This window comes from Perca fluviatilis, chromosome 23 (genome assembly GCF_010015445.1).
Source record: "Perca fluviatilis chromosome 23, GENO_Pfluv_1.0, whole genome shotgun sequence".
NCBI lineage: Eukaryota > Metazoa > Chordata > Actinopteri > Perciformes > Percidae > Perca > Perca fluviatilis.
In genome coordinates this window covers 13,789,859-13,814,579 of record NC_053134.1, presented here as the reverse complement: position 1 = coordinate 13,814,579, position 24,721 = coordinate 13,789,859, and the positions used below count along the sequence as shown (strand labels likewise).

At 40.3% G+C, this 24,721-nt stretch overlaps 2 protein-coding genes and 3 non-coding genes across 22 annotated transcripts in view; 1 reads left to right on the top strand and 4 right to left on the bottom strand.

The window, feature by feature from the left end:
- The window catches only part of wnt5b (wingless-type MMTV integration site family, member 5b), a 92,809-nt gene extending 80,422 nt beyond the window's left edge, over positions 1–12,387 (bottom strand). For all 4 annotated transcript variants that reach the window (XM_039791937.1, XM_039791936.1, XM_039791938.1 and 1 more), the window contains exon 1: positions 11,543–12,387. The gene's annotated coding sequence lies outside the window, so the exon portion shown is untranslated. The remainder of the gene's footprint in view (positions 1–11,542) is intronic.
- trnak-cuu lies at positions 4,901–4,973 on the top strand. The gene has a single exon. It is a non-coding gene; the product is annotated as a tRNA-Lys (tRNA).
- Positions 12,377–12,487, bottom strand: trnal-caa. Its single transcript has 2 exons — positions 12,450–12,487; positions 12,377–12,422 (listed from the first exon to the last, which is right to left on the bottom strand). It is a non-coding gene; the product is annotated as a tRNA-Leu (tRNA).
- A 332-nt stretch (positions 12,488–12,819) lies between these two features.
- On the bottom strand, positions 12,820–12,932 carry trnal-caa. The gene is made up of 2 exons: positions 12,895–12,932; positions 12,820–12,865 (listed from the first exon to the last, which is right to left on the bottom strand). It is a non-coding gene; the product is annotated as a tRNA-Leu (tRNA).
- Positions 12,933–16,199: 3,267 nt separating this feature from the next.
- LOC120553473 (ELKS/Rab6-interacting/CAST family member 1-like) overlaps positions 16,200–24,721 on the bottom strand; it is a 123,577-nt gene continuing 115,055 nt past the window's right edge. For all 15 annotated transcript variants that reach the window (XM_039791892.1, XM_039791895.1, XM_039791894.1 and 12 more), the window contains one exon: positions 16,200–18,336. In XM_039791892.1, the coding sequence (XP_039647826.1) occupies positions 18,199–18,336 (138 nt within the window). In that variant the 3' untranslated portion in view covers positions 16,200–18,198. The remainder of the gene's footprint in view (positions 18,337–24,721) is intronic.

Below are 24,721 nucleotides of genomic sequence, written 5' to 3'. Positions count from 1 at the left end.
TTCGACATTCAAGACGGTTGTCTTACCAATGAGGATATTGCCTGATGTTGATGAAATTCTCTGGCCAGATCCAGCTAGGCGAAGAGATAAGGTCTAGTATTTTCTGTACTTTTTCAGATCTTTTTTTTTTGTTGTTGTTTTTTTTGTGATTGTAACCTGTACTGGATACCATATTTTATGTTTGTCTGTTGTTTGCTGAGCTAACAGTGTTATGCACGCTACTGCAGTAGCATGCAAACCTTGATTTAGGTATATGGAGAGAAATAAATTATATTTTCCTCAGTCTGCAGCATTGGTCTTGTGTAGTGTTTGGTGAACTTATTGTAAATTTCTCTGTGTACTTCATTTACAGTACTCTAATCAATGAGAAGTAGAATTGCTAAAAGTGTTTTAGGTTAGCAACAGCAGTGTGTAACTGGTTAAAACTTAAGTCAAATGAAACGTGTGTGTTTCATATGGTAACAAAATATGTTTTTTATAAATTAGTGTATAGTTTTTGCAAGAGTGTTTCATTTTGCAAAGGTGTTCTGCTAATTGGGTGTGTGGTTGTGCTAATTGTGTGTAGTGTTTTGAAAAAGACTGTCCCTGTCTTCAAAATTGTGCTTAAGTAATTGAAAAAAACTGTAATACAAAGTCAAATCTGTCCACAGAAACCTACTCTCCAGGAGAACATGGACAATTCGACAAACCCAGGAATCAGGCACTATTGGCATCCGGAGATGTTATATTCTAGGCATGGAATAAAATAAGTAAGTCAAACGGCATATGAACTATCTTCTCAATTTATTAAGGTGTTATAGGGGCATCGTGTAGGCTGAAATATGGACCAAATATTGGTTATAGCACAAAGCTCTACATTAAATTTAAGAGTGGTGCGAACCAGAACGCAAAATGACATTGTGACATTGCTCTGCTGCTAGTAAACCACTTCCAGAGGCTTTTATTCCCACTTTTTGTCTGAATTTGGCTTAATTTTGTTGACACTGTGACACACTGTTGAAAATAGGAAGAAATAAAACATTGTATATTTTTCTGCTTCCCAGGATTAACAGCCTTAAATTACAGCTATGTCACTAGTGTTACCATGGCAATAAAACAAAAAGGTTTTGGATTTAATATTCACCGTCATGGTTTTTAGACTGGTGATGTTTGACTGAAACTATATGCATGTAATTTGCTTTGATAAATGTAGTTATCACTTTTGTTTTTTATAAGCTCACAGTACATTTTCCATTCATTCACCTGGACAAGAGGGCAGCAACCAGGATTCTCAATGTACTTTGGGATGGGGGGTTGGGTTGACAACAGTGTGACTGGAAAGTACACCCTCATTTCATTCTTAGTTGAGTAAAATATTTCATCAAAATTCTCTAAATGAAGGCAGAATAACTGATTTTTAGAATACACTTAAAGTACAAGTTACACTAAAGGTGAGTACTTGCTTATTTTCTTTCCTTGATTAAAGAAAGACACTTTCTTTACCTCAGGATTGTGCAATGGTTGGGCACACCATCTATTTAATATACTGCAGTCCATGCAGTCTGTGGATGTTCAGCGGACAGTATGAAGTAGCTCAGCATCATAAAACCACAGAGAAACAGGACAGACAGAGGTGAAACAGCAACAGTCTCCTCGTTATCCAAAAAGCTAATTTGGCAAAGAGTCAGTATCCTCTTTTAACGCAATGCAGTGCTCTGGTCCTGTCAGTCCAGTCTACAGGCGACCTCAGCTACAGTCACTCAACTTATTAATAAATAATTTCAGCAAATCAGTGATGGACGTGTTTCGAAGAACAAAAAAAACATGCATGCGTGTGTTAATCTGCCTCTACCTCTTTTCCCCCCAGACAGCTGACTAATGTTTTGTCGATACATCCTCTGCACACACACCTGCACAAGATATGGGATAGAGAAATTGGAAAAAGAAAGTAGAGATGAGAGAAAAGAGAAATAGAAAAGAGACAAATAGAGGATTGACAACAGAATGATTGAAAAAAAAAAAATCTAAGAACGAGAGCTTGAGAGGATTGGAGAGTGGCGAGCTTGCAATCAGAAACAAGATAGTGGGATTAATTTAATTTTATGCTCTCTCTCCCTCTCCCCCTTGTGCGCGTGTGTGTGAGAGTGTGTGTGTGTGTGTGTGTGTGTGTGTGTGTGTGTGTGTGTGTGTGTGTGTGTGTGTGTGTGTGTGTGTGTGTCTGTGTGACAGATTTGGTATTGCGGCAGTTCAGAGATTGGCTACAGAAAAACACACTCAGTAATTATCTAGAAAGAGCACCTGGGCACTGGGAATCTCATTATACTATAACCCCCCAACACACACACGGCAGAGGAAAAGAAATGGAAAAGAGGAATCGAACAAAAAAAAGGATGATGGTTGAGGGGAGAAGAGAAACAAAAGATGAGAAGAAAAAAATACAAGAATTCAAAAACACCTAAACCACAGAGAAAAGCCTTTCTAAGACAGAATAATTAAAATCTCTCTGCCGTTTCTCTATCTGACTTTCTTTATTTCATGCAGTTTATTTCAAAAGGTTTCTGAACACAGTGTTGTAAAGCAGAAAGGCAGCAGCGGTGATCAGAAACCAATGAGCCGTACAAGACGGAGCCACAAACGTGAAGGGATATAAAACCCAGTATTTCAACTGTATTTACTTGTTTTGTTTCTTCTCTCCATCGATTTTCTTTGATCTGTTGTAGTAGCAGACAATGACCAGTAAGAGGCAGTGTTTCCTCTCATGTTCTCTATCGCTCTTTTATAACCTTCACTCGTTCTTACTCTGTGCTGCCTGGACTGCTACCTTCTTCTTCACACACACACACACACAGCTCAATATCACCTGTTTTTGCCAAACTTTGGGGTGTGTGTGTGTGTGTGTGTGTGTGTGTGTGTGTGTGTGTGTGTGTGTGTGTGTGTGTGTGTCGCGTGCGCGCAGGGGACCACCCAGTTGATTTGAACGGCTTCATTCATTGCTGTGTTTTCGCTGGCCGACAGTGACAGGGTGAAATGATTTACAATGGGTCAACACAGCGGGAGGGCCCAGGACACACAGTCAACACCCAAACCCTGTCAGGCCATCTGAGGTCATGTGGCAGGAAGTAGTTAACTGTAAACACATAATATACGATCACCTTTAAGATTCATCAGAGATCTGAAGTCCAAAACCAAACCACAGAAAATTAAAAAAAATACAAAAAAAAGGGGAAAAAAAAGTAATGGAGGGTTTTTTTTTTTTTTTTTTTTTTTGGCGGGGGTGGGGGGGGGGGGGGGTCTATATCGACAACGTTCCATTTCCGGGATTGATCAGGTGTCGTCGGAAATTCCGCCGGATGTCCCTCTTTTTAGGCCGGATGTCCCACACCTTCCGCTTTCTTTGTGTTTCGCGTTCTAAACTCCGGTAGATGTATGAGGACTAGGGTTAACTGCTCCTCAGATCTCTGCAGGGTAAATCCAGACAGCTAGCTAGACTATTCGTCGTCTGGCTCGCCGCGGCGGAGTGAAGCGCATTCCCGGTCTGATCTACGAGGAGACCCGCGGTGTGCTGAAGGGAGAGAGTGATCGGTGATGCCGTCGCCTTGCACCAAGCACGCCAAGAGGAAGACGGTGAGGTGGATGTGGTGTACGCCGCACCCTGAGCGGCAGCAGAGGTTAACCCTGATCCTGAATCACAAACAAAAAGGCTATTTTAAGAGCCACACACTTAATCTAAAGAGAGACTTCCCGTTCTGAGTAACAGGCTTTATTACTTACATTTTTAACTAAATCAATGATTATTAATAAGCAGGTCAAGACCCCAAAAAAGAAACAAACCTTGAGCAGAAATGGATAAAGAAAAGGATCAAGTCCTTCCAGATGGTTAATTTATTTGTAAAGTTATTTGCATATATTGTCGATGTGAGTTGAGTTACTACCAGAGTACATTGAGTCTCAAATACCACTTGAGCATTAAAAACTTGAAAAATATCCCTTTTAAAAGTACATTTAGAACAGATAACAATATATATATATATATATGAAAAAAAGCCTATCATTTTTGTTTATATGTAACTTGAGAAGTCCAAACTCTGAGTTTTTATTGTCAGGATGGCTGAGCAGTCTAAGGCGGCAGACTCAAAGGTTGACTCCTTCCTGAGCAAAGGGACTTCTGGTCTCCTAATGGAGGCGTGGGTTCAAGTCCCACTTCTGACAGAGATTTTTACCTGCAGGTTTCATCCCTGTCTGTCCTCGAGAAACAATACAGACTGCAGCCAACCTTGGCTTCTGAAAAAAAGACTTGCCACCCAAGCGCCCAGCTGCCCAGTTGTAGCCCCATCGTTTTTTCGTGATGGGCAACGAGTTTGTAGCCTGGCTAGCTCAGTTGGGGGAACGTGAGATTCTTAAACTCAGGGTTGTGGGTTTGAGCCCTGCATTGGGCAATGGCCTTTTTGAAAGGGCAATAGCACAGCTCAGCCAAGGGTGAAGAAGGACCATGACCATGGAATGGACATCTTAGAGACAGCACTTTTTTTTTTGAAGTGTACATCCTGGCTAGCTTAGAAGGTAAAGCATGAGACTCTTGATCTCAGGGTCGTTGGTTCGTTGGGAGGTTTTAGGGTGGGGAAGCAACTGCATTGTTGGAATTATGATGGATCGACACAGACTCGGTCAATGCACTCTGTCCACCGTCACATACTGTAAACCCAGGACATCTGGGGGTGTTAGGGTGCTGTTCTGTTACCCAGCATCAACACTAACAGCTTAAGAAGTTCATACATACATAATTTGAGATGTTGAGGCATTATATAACCTACTATAAACTTTTGGTGGGGTGTGAGGAGAATCAACCCTCCATTCTTCTGAATGTTCTCAGCATGAGAGTGAACACAGCCAGGAATTCTGACCCATTGTTCCCATAAGTGCAGCCTGGCTAGCTCAGTCGGTAGAGCATGAGACTCTTGATCTCAGGGTTGTAGGTTTGAGCCCCACATTAGGTGATGATATTTTTGAGAGGGGAAAAATCTCTGAGCTCAGAACAGTGTTATAGCTAACGCACAATCCTATCAGTATCCCAACCCTGCTTACATATTATTAACCCTTCACGAGAAACACAGAAGATTGGGAGACTGTGAGCAGGGCTCTACCAAACTGCAGTACATAAAATAAACCCTTGTGTTCACTTCTGGTTGTATCATCCTGAAATCTTTTAAAACTGAAAACACTGAGCCTGATATCTCTTAGAAGGTACAACAGGAACATTGGAGGGAAATATAAGGACTAGCTTTACTATATAGTGATATATCTTATAATATTGAGTGATACTCCCTTCTGACCTAATTATTTCTTCAACTGAAAACAACAGATGATGTGTAAAGACAGAAGAAAAAGAGTGACTTAAACAGCCAAAGTCGGAAAGAGAGAGCAGAAGAGAATAAGCTTTTTGTGGTGAGCAAATGCTTCATAAAATTCTTGTCCGCATCCGTTCGGGTTCATATATGGCCTACAGTATGTGTGTGTATGTGTGTGTGTGTGTGTGTGTGTGTGTGTGTGTGTGTGTGTGTGTGTGTGTGTGTGTGTGTGTGTGTGTGTGTGTGTGTGTGTGTGTGTGTTTGGGTTAGACCGCTTTCCAACCCGGTGCAGGTGTGCTGTTGATAGTTTTATCAGCATTGGATCGGGGCTACTGAGAGGAGAAGAGAGTAGGAGAGAGAAAGGAGAGGAGAAAGGCTGCTTCTGTAATGATTTTGATGTTTATATGGGCTGTTCCATTCATATCCCCCATACTACAGAGCAGAGCCAAAAGACTGAATGCATGCTCTCCACATTATGTCACAACATCATAGTTTCTCCCCCAATGTTCCCACCTTTCAGACATGTTACTCTCTTTGTGTGATATTGGTGCGAACCTTGGAAAAACATTGTGCTTCAATAGATTTAGCGTTGTCAGGCAGTCAGATTGCCAAGTTTCTATAGCTTGGGGCTTGATCTAGAATCTGGGTAAAATACTTATATATTTGTTTGATAGATTCCTAGGTATATGACAATCCATAAATTAATTTAAAATGCACATTCTATACAAGGTAAACTGCAGCAATACAGTATATTTACCATATTAAACTACATTTGCCAGTTTATTAAATACACCTAGATCAAACTACTTTGGTCTTCCTTTTGGTGTAAATGAGATGGACAAAATATTGTTAACATATAACACAATGCAGTTCAACAGCACCACAAACTAAAGCCTCCAAAATGACCACAGGTTTATTGCAGGGCTGTTGTGTTAGACTGCATTAGTTTTAACTAATTGGACCTAATAATGTGCTAAAAGAATGTATTAGGAGAACACAATATATTCAGAAAATCAACTTTACAACTTTAGAACATACATAAAATTAAAAAATACATGTTTATATTGTCCATTTGGAGCTCGTTCTGTGCTCTTGATAATAGAATGTAAATAACTATAGTATTGTAAAACACTCGTAAAAGTGTAAAACTACATTTGTAATGGCATTATTCCTGTTGAAGGCAGTTGTCATTATCGTGTTGGTAAAATTGATTTTACGTAAATTAAAATTAGTGGTGAGCCTTGAACACACCAGTGCTCAGTATCTCAGGCTCCTCTGGTCTGATGCTGTGTGTCTTGTGGCTGGCCGGATTTATAAAATGGTTTCAGGCTCTATAAAGTGCCCAATAAACCACTTTTACTATTAGTGTAGGACACTGCTAACATACAGCTGGTGACCGCTACCACTGACCATACATACACTCACGACACACACACACTCACACACACACACACACACACACACACACACACACACACACACACACACACACACACACACACACACACACACACACACACACACACACACACACACACCCTGGTCAGACACATTCTGAGGCCTGCTGGAGTCAGGACATCTGCCAAACTCTAACCCCATGTCACCCCACCCTGCTGCCCCATTGACATCACCGCATAGCCCTAAACCGCCAGCGCAGAGAGGCCTAAAACATGCGCACACACATTCATACGTACACGTGCAGGCGTCAAGAATGTAGAAAGCTCGGACACCGTAACAAATACCACAGGGTCACATTTTGCCTGCACACATACATGCAGAAATGCACACACACAACAACTTGACCATAATGACTACTGCATGGCCACAATGCGTTGTTAAAATGCACACAAATGGAGCAGCTAAATTGCGGCTGCTGCCTCTGAGTCAAGTTATAAAGTTGCATTACAGTATGTGTGTACATTAGGGTTGGGCGGTAATACGGTATACACAGGGTCTTAAAAATAACAACGGTATCAGTTTCAATACCGTCATTAAAAAAATGCAATGCATTTATATAGGAGACAAGGATTAAATATAATTTATGTAATTATGTTGTCATCACTTGACAGTGTGGAGGAGAAAGTAGTTTTTTGTAAGTTGTTGTTATGTTATTATTGTTTCAATATTAGTGTTTGGTATTCAGTTTCTGAACGGTGCACAAGCCAACAGTTTGGTGATACCGTCTGAGCCTTACGTCATCATTTTTAATTAGTCACGGTAATACCGTATACCGCGGTAAAATAGGGAGGAGGTTTGACGGTATCAAAATTTGGATACCGCCCAACCCTACTGTACATTTTAGTTAATATTGAGAAGGACAATCAAGAAACTACAGCATTTATCCATCTATTTTTTTTTATCAGATATTGGATGTTAAAATGAAAACATTTACATATTTAGCATCAGGAAGTTGCCTCCACTATATTTTATTTCCCCAAATATTTTTTGTCTTCATCTGAGTCAGTCTTGATAATTTTTTTTTTTGATTCACTGATTTATTGTTTAGTCTATAAAATATCAGCAAACATCAAAAGCTCCCAAAGCTGAGGGTGGTGTTTCCAAATGCCTTGTCCCAAGTCCCATTCCAAACCCCAAAGAGATTTAATTTACAAATCTCTTACACAGGTCTTTCCCTGCCAAGCGCCAACATCCTAAAGACCTGAGTGACTAAACAGATGCAAACAAAAGGCTGGCACACACACACACACACACACACACACACACACACACACACACACACACACACACACACACACACACACACACACACACACACACACACACACACACACACACACACACACACACACACACACACACACACACACACACACACACACACACACACACACACACACACACGGGGTTAAGCCAGCGGCTGTCATACATTGTCTTGGGAGGAATTCCCAGGATCCAAGTCTACCAATCAGAGACCAGCATTTAATACTGGCTCTTCAGCTAGAGAGCTGGAGAGGCCATCCTCTTCACGTGGACCACCGCTCTGTGTGTCCAAGTTAGTCATTAGTGCTCTCAGTAGGCTAAAATACACACACACACACACACACACACACACACACACACACACACACACACACACACACACACACACACACACACACACACACACACACACACACACACACACACACACACACACACACACACACACACGCTCATGTAACGCATCCAGATCCCCTCCCTCAGACACCTAATGTTGTGTCTCAGTGTCCATTTGTCACCTGTTTTCATGCAGATCTTTCACAATAGTTCCTAAAAAAAATCCTTAAAAACGTCTATATCGTCACTTGCAGTTCATGTTAAATTATAGAATATTCCTACTTACTTCCAAATCCATTGTGTACAACACACACACACACACACACACACACACACACACACACACACACACACACACACACACACACACACACACACACACACACACACAACCTTGAGAATCCATTGATGCCTGCAGACATCCCATCTTCTCATATATCGAGCGTGGAGACATACAACACACACACACTTACTCCCCTTCCCTAATTACCGAGTCCTGAGGGACGAGACACTCAAGCAGCACTTCAGTGTTTGGTTAAGGAAAAAAGGTCTTTCTCACCAGTTAGAGGGCAGACAGACAGACAGACAGACAGACACAATGAGAAAATGTTCAGAGTGAAGATATACACAATGTTTTTATATGTTGTTGCTGCATATATCTGGTTTGATTTACTCACTAATAAAGCTACTTCTTCATTAGAAACAAATCCTTATTTTGGATAAAACCAAAAACTTCTCCATTTCTAACAACTTTTCAAACACCAACTTAGACAGCCGTGAGCCAAAGGCGTGCTTGAGTTTATCTAACAGGTTTAGAAATAGAAATATAAAAGCCTTAAATCACTGAATCTTTCAGCTATAGTGAAATAGTTTTGAGTCGGTCAGCTGCAAATACAACACCTTGTCATCTCGAACAAATCAAATCCAACATGACACAGGACTGACAGAAAGTAAAGAAAGACCAGAGAAGGGAACAAAGGGCACTAAAGAAAAAGAAAATTGATGTCATGACTGCAACAGCGAGAGGGAGGGAAGAGAAAGACCAGAAGTTGACTTGGTAGACAGGGAGGAGGAGGAGGAAGAGAGATTATCTCTCTCTAATGGCTAACTTGTTGACAGCAACACTTTTCACCACCTCTATCTACACATCTAACATTACTATCTAACACACACACACACACACACACACACACACACACACACACACACACACACACACACACACACACACACACACACACACACACACACACACACACACACACACACACACACACACACACACACACACACACACACAACTCTTGCGGGGTTTATCAGCACAGCTGTCAGTCCGCTCCACAACTCAGGTGGGTTTTAGACTTTTAAAACCATTAAAAAGTGCAAAGGGAACCGGAGACGTCACGGCCAGAGACGGCCTCAACTTTCTGTCAGAATCTGATAGTCTGCTTTCACATGTGCTGCCAGACGGGAGAAACTCGCTTTTCTCTGCTATGTCTGCCCTTTGCAAACAAAGGAATGTGGGAAAGAGGTTTGTCTCGAGTTAATTAAATGTGTTTTTTATAATGATGAATCAAATGTTCTTTTATTGTGAACTTCCTTTTTATGAAGGGGGTTGGCTCTCCTGAGAAAGACATATCAATCTCAACAACACTGCTTGATTAAATGAATGATACATTTGAACGATTAACCTGTTTTGGTTTTTTTTTTTTTCATTATGACACTTAAGAGTTTTAAGTTCTTCCTGCATTTGGGCTAAATGTGCGAGGAACAAACTGACTGTTTCTAGATCTAGACAAGTCCAAAGGTCACCATAAAGACTCAATAGGTCCACTGATGTGTGGATGTCTCGTTGCCAAACATGGAGAAAAGACACACACACACACACACACACACACACACACACACACACACACACACACACACACACACACACACACACACACACACACACACACACACACACACACCTACATGAAATTCCCCACCCATAATCAACAAATAGAGTCCATACATGCAGTTTTTGTCTCGTTAACTTTCATGGCAAAAAAAACATTATAATCATGGAAAAAAAATAAACAACGCACAAGTTTAGTTTAAGCATCACATCATATTTTTCTTGTCAAATGTCTTTACAATAAACCACTTTAGCGCCAAGAACTACAAAATGTCCTCACTCCTCTATAGTCTCAGCTCAGGACATCTATTGGTAGCCTATATTGTTTGATTGCACGCACAGCTGACCTTTACATTCACCATCAACATTATAATGCTTATACAGGCCAATGAGCTGAGATGAAGGCAGGAAGAGCGACTTCTCTATATACTGAGGGAAACATTTGTGCAACATTTCGACCAAAATAGTCCTGCTCTCCACCGCAAAGCAAGAGGGCTGCCTTCATTTAAGCCGACGGGGTTGGCAGATCGCAGATCTGACACACGCGCGCGCGCGAGCGCACACACACACACACACACACACACACACACACACACACACACACTTCACCACTGTCATATGGGAGCCAAAAGTCATGAAATAAGGCCATTCTGTAAGTAGACTGTGACAACGGAAACATTGTGGGGACACAACGTCTACAAGTTCAAATGTAGCAAAGTCCACAACCCAGTGGACCAAGTTTAAACCAACGTTTTTCCCATTGACTTGTGTCTGATGTGTATGTGTGTGTGTGTGTGTGTGTGTGTGTGTGTGTGTGTGTGTGTGTGTGTGTGTGTGTGTGTGTGTGTGTGTGTCCTGTTTAGAGCGTGTAAAGTAACTAAAATAGTGAGAGTTCAAGTCCTAATGTATTTAAATCCAATAACTGCTGCACACGTATTAGCCTACACTTCTTACAACTTTCAGGACAAAGATGATAGAACCAAAAAAACTGACAAATATTAGGCTACATATGCCTACACATATAATAGCAACTACAAACTATTATAAGACTGGAATAAATGTGGGCATCATGGACAAACGTAAATCATACCTCTCAAATCCTCATGAAAGACCTCTAAAACATTCTTATATTCCCCTTGAGTGTGTAGCCTATATGCAGACTGCAGAGTGTAGGCCTATATTCAAGATTTAATGACCTTCTTGTATCACGAATCACTTTTTATAAACTTCTCCTTTAAAATGAATGAAACAATGAATTTCCTACCTGTTCTGCTGTGCTCGAATCCAGTTGTTGCTCAGCTCTCCAAGGAAAGTTTCTCCTGCCACCAGCGCTCAAGTCCGAAGAGTGTGACTCTGTCCGGCTGGGAAAACTACAGACAGGTCGGTGTTTTTATCGAAAGGGAAACCCCTTCAGGCCGACCCCTGAGCAGCCTGCTGCAGAGCCTCAGTGTGTTAGACAGATACAAATTCTCCCAAGTGACACATTAAATGTCCTTCTGTTCACTGCTCGATCCCCTTCACAGAGAAATACCGCACGAAAGTCCTTGAGTCACAAAAAGCCGATTTAGGGGAGTGTATAGAAGTAGCCTATAACGCAGCTTCCGGCGACCCGTGGACCTGTCAGTACCCAACAAGTCCCAACTTGTCATGTAGAAATGTAGAAACAAAGTCTTAAAATCAGTAGCACGCGCTCCCCGTTGTGTACGGCTGTGTGCGCGGTGTCCTCAGCAACAGGTGTCAGAAATAAAGTGAGATTTTTTTCACGGCCATCACAAGTTTCCAAACGCTCTCCAACTAATTACGCATGCAGGGAAAATGAGGAGGAGGAGGAGGAGGGTGGAGGTAGGGAAGGAGCTCTGTAAAGTTTTTACGCGTCGAGAAACACGAGCGAGAAGTTTGAGACAGATAGAAGGGACTCAGCGCGGAGTGAAACAAAAGAAGTTCACTCTTGTTTCTGTCCGTGCCGTGTGACGACTCTCCTCTGCTCTCATGTGGAAACTGTTCGCTTGCCCATCGGCGAAAGAGAGGAGGGAGAGAAAAACCAGAAGGAAAGACATGTGTGTCGACCCACACGGATAAATTGTGGAACCAAAATGTTTGTCAGAAGTGGGATTTGAACCCACGCCTCCATTCGGAGACCAGAAATCCCGTGACTGAGGAAGGAGTCAATCCTTGAGTCTGGCGCCTTAGACCGCTCGGCCATCCTGACAACTGAAAATAAGTCCGATCAGATTGCGTTTTATACTAATGCCTTCAAATGAATTAATTTAATTATACATTCCGTGGTAACAATCTTGTGTTTCATGGTTCCGCTAAACCCACATAAGATGTAATACTTCTGTTACTAATGACACGTTCTGATTATTGAAAATACTGCGCAGGTGACTCGATGTTGTACAGTTATATCAGTTAAGGTAGCCTATTAAATGTGCTTTCCGTCGTGTGTTTTAATGATTTTCTCTGTTACTGTCTGTATCTAATATATCTGTCTGTATCTGTCTGTATCTAATATGTTCATCGATGATTTTCAAGTAAAATCTCTGTCAGAAGTGGGATTTGAACCCACGCCTCCATTCGGAGACCAGAAGTCCCGTAACTCACAGGAAGGAGTCAAACCTTGAGTCTGGCGCCTTAGACCGCTCGGCCATCCTGACAGCTGGGAATTGTCGGTCTAAACTGATACTCAAAATCTATCCTAATCATAATCCTATTTAGTCTCCACTGCACTTAATTTTACATTAGTGGTGGCAGATTCAAAACTGTGCCAACTGTCACAACTATACAAATATATTGCTTCCAAAAAGACAAAAACATAGGTGTTTGAATTTTTTTTAATGCACACTATCTGCTAATCACATTTTAGCAAATCTCACCTGTGCAACTGGTTTAATTTAATTAATTATATAGTTTAAATCCTGTTTGCATCATTTTTTTTGTAGACAGCTGCATGTAGTTTAAGTTTTAAATTTATTTTGTCAATCAACATGGATGAAACAGGTTATCTAGTGCAGCACCTCCGTGGCTTTTAAAAAGCAACACTAAAGCACTTTCCCCGCTTCGGTCCCCCTACAGGTTGGAAGCGGAGCTGTCCATTACCGCTGTCGTAGTGTCTCATTATATGTCTATAATATGTCTCATTCGAACTACAGATCGGCTACCCGATCTGGCAAACTTGCATCTAATGTAATGGAAAATTCCGCTTCCAATCTGTAGGGCGACCGAAGCGGGAAAAGTGCTTTAGTGTTGCTTTAAAGCACATCTTAGGCTCTACAGGAGACATCTGTATCATCAAACTACCTGCAGGTAGGAAACTCTCTGTCACAAGTGGGGTTCAAACCCACGCCTCCATTTAGAGAGCAGAAGTCCCGTTAGCACAGGAAGGAGTCTACCCTTGAGTGTAGGTAGTGTAAGACCACTTGGCCATCCTGACAACAGAAAAAACAGCTTCTGTCAGGGTGAAATTTCGGCTGGCTTTGGTTGTATGACACAGTGAAGCCCCTTATATGACTCACTGTGAACCGGACTCGATCTATCCCTATCATTAGTTGTGACCTAGCAGCTAGAGGAGACGTTTTCTCTGAAAGCAATAAAAGTCACAGGAATGCACAGACGGAGGAGGAACAGAAGATAAGGAACATGTCTTCGGTGTTGGTGGATGTTTGGACTGTCAGTGGCTAACAGCTTATTTTAGGAGCTCCACTCCTCTCACATTGTTTTTATTTCCTCTCAAAAGTATTTCCTACTGCTCACTGCCTCCTTCTGCCCCTTCCATCTTGCCAGTTCTCTCCATCCAATCTTCCCTCTCTCTCTCTCTCTCTCTCTCTCTCTCTCTCTCTCTCTCTCTCTCTCTCTATCTACTCCATTCATTCATTTACTTTACAAACCATTTATTAGAGAACATAATGTATGCAAAAAAAGCAAACATCCAAAACCAACAAGCAACAAGTCTATGCCTCCAAACCACAACTGAAATAATTAATTATTAAGCTTGAAAACATGTAATATAGACTGAGTGTGTGTTTTAAGTTCAGCTGCTGTTTGTTTTGGTCTCGGCTCTCCCTCTCCTCTCTCTGTTTTCTCTTTCTCTCCATCACCCTCTCCTTCTTTTTCTTTGCAGTCATGTGTGATGTGATGTGTGATGATTGAAACCACATCTACCCAAAGCCAACGCAAGCCCTCCCCACTTCCTCTGCAGTCACTCAACTTTTATTTCTCTTCCTGGTCTCTCATGTGTCTTAGTGCACTATATAGTTTATACAGTATATATATATATATATATATATATATATATATATATATATATATATATATGGAAAGCCTAAATGTAGATATATTTTTTAACTATGCACATGTTCAAATGCTATCTCAAGGACAACTGTGTTTTTTGTGTTGTGAACCACTGATATCAGCAGGATCTTATCATTGCTCAATCTCTGCAAAGAAAGGTGTGTGTGCATGTGTAATAATGGATCAAACTGTAACCTGTAATGGGGTTTTAATCAACTCAAGGGGATTTTGTTGGAGACAGACTATGTTTTGCAAAAAAAATGCAGCATATTTTTGGTCTATAAATATGTAATATTTTGCATTACGCATTGAGCTATATGAGTTACAGCAAAGTCAAGAAGATGAAATGATTTCTGGTGCTTGGTGGGTTGTGTCTCCACTCTTTCCTATCCATCCCTCCCTCCCTCTCTCTCTTTCTCCATCACATAAATCAGGCAGTCATACATGCATATCTTTTCCTCCTCCTCCTTCTCGCTCCGTCCATCCCTTCTGTCTCCCTTCACTGGCTTTTATTAGGACAGTAGATGGAGAAAGCAGAACGGATCCTTCTTGACAAACCCAGACACACTGAACATATTGCCACATGTGAATGTAAACACCAGCACATATGTTACATTTACAGACTGTCAGCGAGTTCCCTCTGATGTGTTTTATTGTGTGAAAAAATGAATAGCCTGGTGACGTTTTCACTCTGCTGGAAAAAAATTTGAGTGAAAAGGTTGGGTCATGGTCAAGGTTTAGGGTCAGTGGAGCCGGGTAGGTCTATTAAACCAGATTTTCTAGTTGAATGAATGCATTACACTGAGCTGCTGCCATATGAAAGATGCAAACATAAAGGAAGTGTGTGTGTGTGTCGGGCCCTTTTTACAGTCACTTTCCTGTGTCGTTATCAGCTACATTAACCCTTATAACACACATGTACAGTATGCACAAAATCTTTCCTCATCTTCATTAGTTCCTATTTAGCACAAAATAATTGTTTAAAGATTTCAATTGTCTACAATATTGATTTGAGTCCAGGCAATTGGAAACAAGGCCTTTTGGATGAGTTGTTAGACATTTAAGACAATCATAATGATATGACTGTGTGTGTGTGTGTGTGTGTGTGTGTGTAAAGAATTGGAACAGGATGAGGCCTGGGCTATGGAATAATGCCATTATTGTGGGCGGATAGGAAAATGTACCACTAGTGCAAGATAAGAAGCACAGTTTAGAGGGAGATAGAGAGAGAACGAGGAAGGCGAAAGGAGAGGTCAGAAAAAGTAAGAAAATGAAACGAAAGGAAAGATGTTCTAAGCTTTGTCTTTATTATTTGTACTCCGGTCATCTACAAAAAGACAAAAAAAAAAAAAAAAGTCAGTCCCATATCTAAGGTGTGTGTGAGTGTGGGGTCATCAGACGATTAAGGGGATGAGAAAGAATATTTTTCTGACGGTCCTTCATTAGTTTGCTTTTTTTGTCTTCTTGTGAATTGCTGAATATGTTCCTCTCTTCCAGCCGATAAAAATCCTTCAAAAAAAGAAACATGAGAAAGAAAAATCACCATTTGGTTAAACTGCTCCCAAGTCAAAAAGGTTGGGAGCTCTCACCTGTGAAACATTTGACTGAGATTAAATGACAGAATCCTTTCACAATAAAGTAAAGATAAATCCATATTTTATTCTATTCTCTCATTTTTAATCCACAACGAAGTCGCGGTTAGTTGCGGTCATCACCGCTTCCAAACATTATCAGTATAAAACAGACAACAAAATACTGAAATTACAACACAAGCTCATATCTGATGAAGTTTAATTCCAAAATAAGAGCCATTTGTCAAATCCTCATGATTTGTTTGAAGCTTTTAGCTATTTCAAACTGGTAACATTTGACGAACCTGAACCTCAAGTAATATTTTGGAATGAAACTCCTCATTTGCTTTTTAATACACAGCTTAGGTGCCGAAAATGAAACCTGTTTTTTTTTTTTTGGGCTTCTTTGGATGGTGTTAAATTAGATTTGAGTGTGCCGTGTAAATCCCCCTCTTTAGGTTTGTCTCCACCAGGTATTTTTATTAAAGGAGCAGCGCTAAACAGTTGCATGTTGCCAGTCATGGCTTCAGCACTCACTACAGTATAAGACTAAAAAACAACAACAACAACAACAAAACTGTTAGAGGAGGTTTTGATTGAAGTTGAAAAAATTTGAACCTCTAGTGCTGTTAGCGTTTTAATCATGCTAAGACTGTCAGCGCTGTGGGAAACATGCATCAGAGTGTCATTTCCACTGTAAACAACAAGAACAAGAAACTGATTCTGTGAAAATGTTCCCGGTGGACACAGAGCCTCGTGTCGGTGCAATATACGTTCCCAGTGACAGGTAACAGTCTCCTGCTTATGGAACCAATCTGTGGTTACTTGCAAATCACAAAAAAAGAAAAGACGTTTTGACACATTATGTAACATATCAACCAATACATGACAATATTTTCAATTAAACAAGATTAGTGTTTTATATATATATATATATATATATATTACCAAAAGCAAAAAAAAATATAGATATTATTTAATATTCCCTACCTCCCAAGAAAAAAAGAAAAAGATGCTTCAATTAGGGAAAGTGAGTTCAGATTTATCCGTGTTAACTCTAAAGGGATTGTCACAAAATGGTGAGTGAGGGATTGTCTGAACAAAACCTAATCTCAGCATGGACACCATAACTGAACATGTTTTTCTTAGGTTAAAAAGAAACACAAAAAATATCGACACTATTGTGTTTTAATAAAGGGAGCATTGCGAGATTTTTGTGGTTTGTGCCTTTCACCAATTACGGGGGGAAGTGTCATGTTTGCCTGACGAAAGCTGTGTTTCTGTTCAATAAAGTTCTCTCTTTACAATATACACAACTATCCAGAGATTACTGCTGAAAGAAACTGCAAGTTGGGACGTTTCATCAGGGGGGAAAAAAACACAAAATGGGAGAAAAATAGAAACTAAACGTTGAAAAGATAGCAGCAAATGATGTAAGGAATCAAAGGCAGCTGAAATAAACACTTCTGTATCTGAACCAATCAAATAACAATGTAGTAACAGCATGTAAGTCTGGCATCAGAAACAACCTGGCAAGCTCGACTCACTTTTACCTTTTTCATACAGTTTAAAAATAGTTTCCACCCATAAAATACATAAAGTTAGGATTACAACTGCTGATTGCCTGGAAGGATACAAGATGGCCGCTGTGAAGTTTCGCAGAAGGCTGTTTCGGCGTATTTAGGAAAATACGTGTTTACTGTCTCAAAAACATCAACTATTTCCAATTAACTTGCATGCCAACAAAGCACTATGAACGGAAACATGAACAATATTTCCCTCAGCTGACACTGTTTGTTCAAAATGATAGTGACTAAAGACACAGTGGAAGAATATTGTTCAGTAATGACGTGATTTTTTTTTTTTTTTTAGATCCCCTTTTCCGAAAATGAGATGAGTGAAAAGCCGGTGGAAGAGAAAGTCTTCATCCTGTGATTTGTTTTGAGTATCAGGGGATTATGGGGGCTTGCTGGAGACTTCTGACGGTCCTGTGCACGTTTGCTTGCTTTCTGACTTTGCAGGCTAATTCATGTCTGTACGTAAGCTTATTTATGTTTCTGTGTCAGCAGCTGTCCTCCAGAGCGTTGACCACTTGTTCCAAAATGTCGGGGCATCGGTCTGCGATCTGCTGCAAGACCTGATTGGCGTACTCCTGGAGCTCCGCCCCCTCCCTCTCACACAGCGCTAACTCTGCCTCCAACTGAAAGAGAGAGAAAAGACAGACAGACAGAGAGAGAGAGAGAGAGAGAGAGAGAGAGAGAGAGAGAGAGAGAGAGAGAGAGAGAGGGGAGACAATTTAGACATTTTGTAAAAAAAAAAATATCTTGCGATAAAGCCAACATAGTAACATGGAATTTAAAGGCATCGTTTGTCATTTTGGGAAATACACTTATTTGCTTTCTTGCCAACAGTTATCGAGGAGATTGATGCCGCTCTCATGTCTGTATGGTTAGTATAAAGCTGGAGCTGGTTAGCTTAGCTTAGCATAAAGACTGGAAAGAGAGAAAAAAAAAAAGCTACCCTGACTCTCTCCAAAGGTAAAAAAAATCCCCCTACCATGTTAAAAACTTCACATGCTATATCTCGTTTGTTTAACTTGACAAATACTGTAGTGTAAATACAAGACATTTTACGGGCACACAACTTACACTTACACTATTTTCTCATCTATCTCCAGGGAAGAATGCACAGGCAAAAAGACAAACTCCTTGTAACCCTATGGATGATCAGGGAGCATGTTTAAGGTGACGCGCGCGCGCGCACACACACACACACACACACACACACACACACACACACACACACACACACACACACACACACACACACACACACACACACACACACACACACACACACACACACACACACACACACACACAACTGTAATCTGAAAACACCACAATGTAGTTCTTTCTGCCCATACAGAACGGAACATTTCTGTGAGCGAGCGCTGATGTTTTCTTTGGCTGCAGCCGAGCTGAGACGCCAAACCTAACTGACTTAATGACCAATACATCTGTATCAATAAGAGCACCGCTCAAACAGTCATGTAACACAAGCCCACATTTATGTTGGTGTGTGTGTGTGTGTGTGTGTGTGTGTGTATGTGAGAGGCCTGGGTCAGATATTGGCAAAATTTTGCCTCGTTAAGTCCTAACCTCTTCCCTCTGCTCTCATCTCTGAGCCAGCAAATCTCATTGGCATTTTATATTACTGTGGCTTTATTCATGTGTAAAACTGCTGTAAGTAATAATACTGTTAATGATTAATGAAAATGTGCCCAATAAATCACATATAAATATAGTCCATTATCCATATATCAAGATGTTTCATTATTTGGAGTACGTAACAATTTCTTTTACAATGTTGTGAATATACAGTAAGTTTAGGTCAGTTTTCACATGTTGCTTTCACACAAAAACTGTGTGTGTGGAAGTTTCCCAGGTGGGCAACCTTGGCCCATACTAGTGAATAAAAGTCAGGATAATAAAAATCTGCTCCATCAACTATGATCTTTCTTTCTTTTTTTTTTTTTCTTTTTTTTTTTTTAATCTGCCTCTTATAAATAAATATGTGCAATCCTAAATTGAGGGACATCATGTCAATATTCTCATATGCCAATTGATCAATATGACTATGTCATGACAAAAAGTAATCAATACATACACAATAATACGTAAGACTAAGTGCTTAATTTACATGCAATAAAACAGCTTTATTTACTGAATATTTATAAATATATGAATATTGATGAACATCTAAGTTGTTGTTTGGAATCTCCTTGTAGTCTGTAATGTGCTCACATCTGTGTTACTCATTGTACACTGACATGGAGCCTAGAAAACAGTCATATAGAGTATGTACACTACAACAAGACCTAAGAAGTATTTGTAGATACTATTTTTGAAAGACAGAAGAAAAAAGTGAGAAACGGAGGAGAAGATTTAGGGAGAAATGGAGAGTGAGTGAGTAAAATTACACACACATATATTGGTATATTTCCACTTGTGTGTTTGCAGATAATGTAACTTAACAACTCTGCAATTTAGTTGTAATCCCCCAGAAAAACATGGCCATAAAGATAAGGTTGTAAGACGATTGAGAAGAGATCTTCTGCTCTCTGACTCTCGCAGCCTTGACCTACACCGGAGAGAGACGCTTCAAAAAAGGTGTTTAAAAAGGCTCACAGCAGCGCAAATACTGCTAAAACAGGATCATATACACTGAAGGTATAAACATATGAGAGATACTGTCATGATAATAAATTACTGTCTCCATAATCCATAACTCTAAACCACTTATTTGGTAATGAAATCAAAGGTGAGTATAGCTGAAATCTCATGGTGCAGTCTGGGGCTGGACTGCAAAGTTTTTTTTTTTTATAATAATGTGGTTGAACTGAGAACATGTTTAAAACCTGGCTGACTGCTTGCACTAATGGGCTTTATTGCAAATATGTGTCTAACAGGATTGCTACATCCTTAAATCACTACAATTAACCTGGTTGGGAAATTTTTTCTCATAACTGATATGAATGATAGCCAAAACTAGAAAAATTTGACCCAGTTTTCCTCAGAAAGTAATCATAATTTAATTCCTCCGTAGAGAGAGAAGTAAGCAATAAACTTCCTCTCTTGCTACATTCACTCCTGAGATCATTTATGGCCTGAATAAATTAAATAAAAACAATGTTGCATGATACAGTTTCCAGTTAAGAGGTATAATTTTGTATGTTGCTGCACCGATGGATCATGTCTCATGTAATCACAGTGTGTGTGGTCAGAGAGAAATGTAGATGAAATAATGTAAGTGGGCAGCGAGTTAATGTTGCCAGATCAATGACTTCTGTAAGAGTGTGTTTTAGATTGTTAGTGTTTGTGTCAGGATATGTATGTGTGTATTAAGGAGATGCATGAGTGTAGGTGTTAGTATAAATGTGTGTGCGTTGTGCAGTGGTTTGACATGACAGGTGTGTGCACGGCATGATGTTGCAAGCTCAAGTTCTGATTTACTGAGTGACAGAGAATTGTGGGAAGCGGAGAGATAGACAGAGGGAAGGGATAAGACGTGTTGTGTGTGTGTGTGTGTGTGTGTGTGTGTGTGTGTGTGAGAGTGAGAGAGAGAGGGTTGGTTGAAGATGATTTTTACTGCAGCCACTTAAGCTCCATTATCGTGATGGATCATTATCTGCCTTATCAGAGGCCTGTAGACAGACACACACACACACACACACACACACACACACACACACACACACACACAAACACACACACACACACACACACACACACACCTCTTACAAAAACATGTACATGCACACACAAGTTGAGAATGCGGGTAAGATGTGTGTGTGTGTGTGTGTGTGTGTGTGTGTGTGTGTGTACACACTGACCCCACGACACACACACTGCAGAGCTTGAACCTCTTTGCAAGGAATGCTAATGTTTTCTAAAGGAACCATAACTCAGCAGAGAGAGATAGAGACAGAGAGATTAACAGGAAGAGAAATAGAGAGAGGAAAAGAGAGAGAGAGAAAGAGATGGACACAGAGCGAGCGAGAGAGGGAGAGAGAGACGGAGACAGAGCGAGAGAGAGAGAGAGAGAGAGAGAGAGAGAGAGAGAGAGAGAGAAACGGGTAGAGGTGGAATACGAGAGCACAAATATATGAACTGACTGGAGTGCATTAGCCCATTCTTGAGCAAGTCAACTGCCTGGTGCAGACACCCATCTTACAAAAGTTACTTGACTACAGTTTTTCCATTTACAGATGATTCTGAGGCCAGAGGTCTCTTTTTTATATCAGAAAACCGTCTTGTCATGAACAGCACAGCATTTCATGGCTGTGCATTTTAAACAGTTAACTGCGCCTTGATTTGACTGATTTAGGGGAAATGATGTTCTATAAATCATGTGGTCCAGTCCCATATTTCCAAAGATCAGGGCTGCTTACAGTAAGGCCCACTGACCCACAAAAACTGTACCAAGGGCTGCACAAATAATGTAGTCACTCCTATAATGTACTTTTGAGAATGTTACAGATTCTGTTTTACTTCGAAGCAAGAAAAGTTATTTTAAGAAGAAAATAAAAACTTTTCCGTTTTGGTTGTAATTATAGTCAACATGTGAAAATGTATACATTTAATTTTATGCTTTGAATCTGAGTATACTTCTCAGCATAGAAGCAAAATAACTTATCCTATCCATAAGGCCCATTTTCCACCATTAAAACAAAACATAACACGTCGTCGGCTACAAGTTTAATCTAATCTTAACCAAGTTTGGCACATACTATATTTGGATGACAATGACAAAAAATGTTTTTTATTAACTTTTAAATATTTCAAATATTTTCCAATAATTGCATTACTGCCTAAACATAAGCATTTAACAAGTACAGCGACAGAGCAGCACTGTCTGGTGGGAAATGTGGAGGGTAATAAAATAGAAACTGAGGTGAAAGGGTGGACTGTTTCTGAAAAAAGAAAAACCTTTATGACAGACTCTTTTTTAAACAAAATCAGCAGGAAGACATAGGGGAAGGAGAGGATGAGGATCTGGACACAGACAAAGTCTGGAGGGCAAGGTTTGACCTAATATTCCTCAGCAAAAGCATACCAAGTTGCATGAGTAAAGATACGATCAGGAGGTTTGAAAAGGCCCCAGACTCCTCAACAGCAGCCCAGAGCAGTGCTATAGAAACACTATTATGAGTAAGAGCCAAGGGATAACGTATAGTAGGCCTATATTGGCTATTACTGTATAATCCCTGTCTCTCTTCCTGTCTCTATTTAAACCATTAGGTTCTTACAGGCTTACACTGTGTAGACTGCTTTATAAGTTGGCCGCCTGTACTGCGCCAAGCCCAAAAGTGTCTGAGCCATGCGACCGAACGCGTGTGAATGAGTGTGTGTGTGTATGTGTGTGCTCTGTCGTAGTCCAGTCCAGTTGTAGCCCAGGCAGTTCCACTTAAAACGCAGGCTAACGAGCTGCAGTGGGAATAGAGCTTGAGGACATGTACCTTAAACTGCTCCTGGAGGACTAACAAATACTGCACTCCTTTAGCTTTAACAACTGAAAAAAAATACAAGGGAAGTGTGTGTTGTGGGCAATTCTACATCACCTGGTAATTTTATATTAACAGGTTATTCAATCAGCCAAATTGACTGTAGGAACATATTCATATTTATACGTTCAGCCTCTGGGAGCAGTTCGTTAGGAGGGGACAGAGTATTAAACACTCAAATCTGGGAGCTCTCCACCATCCTGTGCCTTGCTCATGAGCACTTTAAGTAAATGTTAAGGAAGGGGAGATGTTCAACTCCCCACCCTGCATTTCTGGGTCTGTCTGGGAACCTAAATCTATTAGTTCAATGCAAGAAGAGCTACAGAAAAGATGTGGGCTTGTGAATATAAGTGTGGTAACTACAGTGGAACACCTTCATAGAGAACAGGGGATTATAGAGCATATAAAAAAGACTTAAACTGTAAACTGGCCCTCTAGGAGTAACTACACAAGGCTGGACTTACAGCACTAATGGCTGCAGAAATAAACAGCAGAAACAGACTCCAGCATTGACTGTGTATAGGTGGAACCTCCCAGTAGGCCAATCTAAAAAGAACCTGATTCAATGTTAAGGTGTATAAGAAATAAAAAATAAAAAACAAACTACAGGCGCAGGGAAGCCTGAGGTGCTTCTAAAAACAGCTGATCCAAAAAAAGATAGATATGAAGAGTAGTTTATCTTGATCTAAACCAAGATGCAAAGTCTGTGGCCAATGATCAAATTTGGAAACCTAACTGAGGGAAAGACATGTATATGAAATACACTTACAGGCAGCTCAGACAAAATGTTCAAACCAGACAGATTTTCCCTTTAAACGTTATTTTATTTTATGTTTTCTTTCAATTCCATTCCATAATATTCCTATCCTGTTCACTTTGTCTGCTCTTTCTTCCTGGCTTTACAAAGCCTCAACTATAACCACAACCTAAACCACAGATTTCATGTGCAATTCGGAATAAAAAAAATAATCAAACTGGCTACATAACACAGTGTATGCATGGCATCTGTACATTTGAAAGTTTCTCAATTGAAGTGTGTTTGATGTTTGTAAAAGTCAAAATGATTGTATGGCTGTCCAGTCGAAGGAACTTGAGGAAACGTCTGCGGCAATAACGGAGGAGAAATATGTGAAGCTGGACTTCAACAATGGCTGGCTTTGCAAACTAAGATTTAACGGCTTCAGATAGAGACAGGAAAAGTGTGAGAGTGGAGAACATGTTTCTGTGTGTTAATTTAAGTCTATGGCCTTCAGCTGTCACCATCACCAGCTTGTTTTTCCATTAAAGACAAAAGAGGATGGAGAGACCGAAAGGTAGAGAATGGAAGAGAAATACAGTGATGTGTGACAGAGAGTCAGACAGAAAAGGGGGAAGCAGATTTATCAAGAGTGAGTGACAATAGCAAAGGGTAGATGGAGTAGGACAAATGGAGAAAAATGGAAAGATGTAAAAGAATAGAAAAAAGGAAGGAGAGAGAAAGAAATTAAAGAGGGGGACAGAGAGTGATAACCGGAGACAG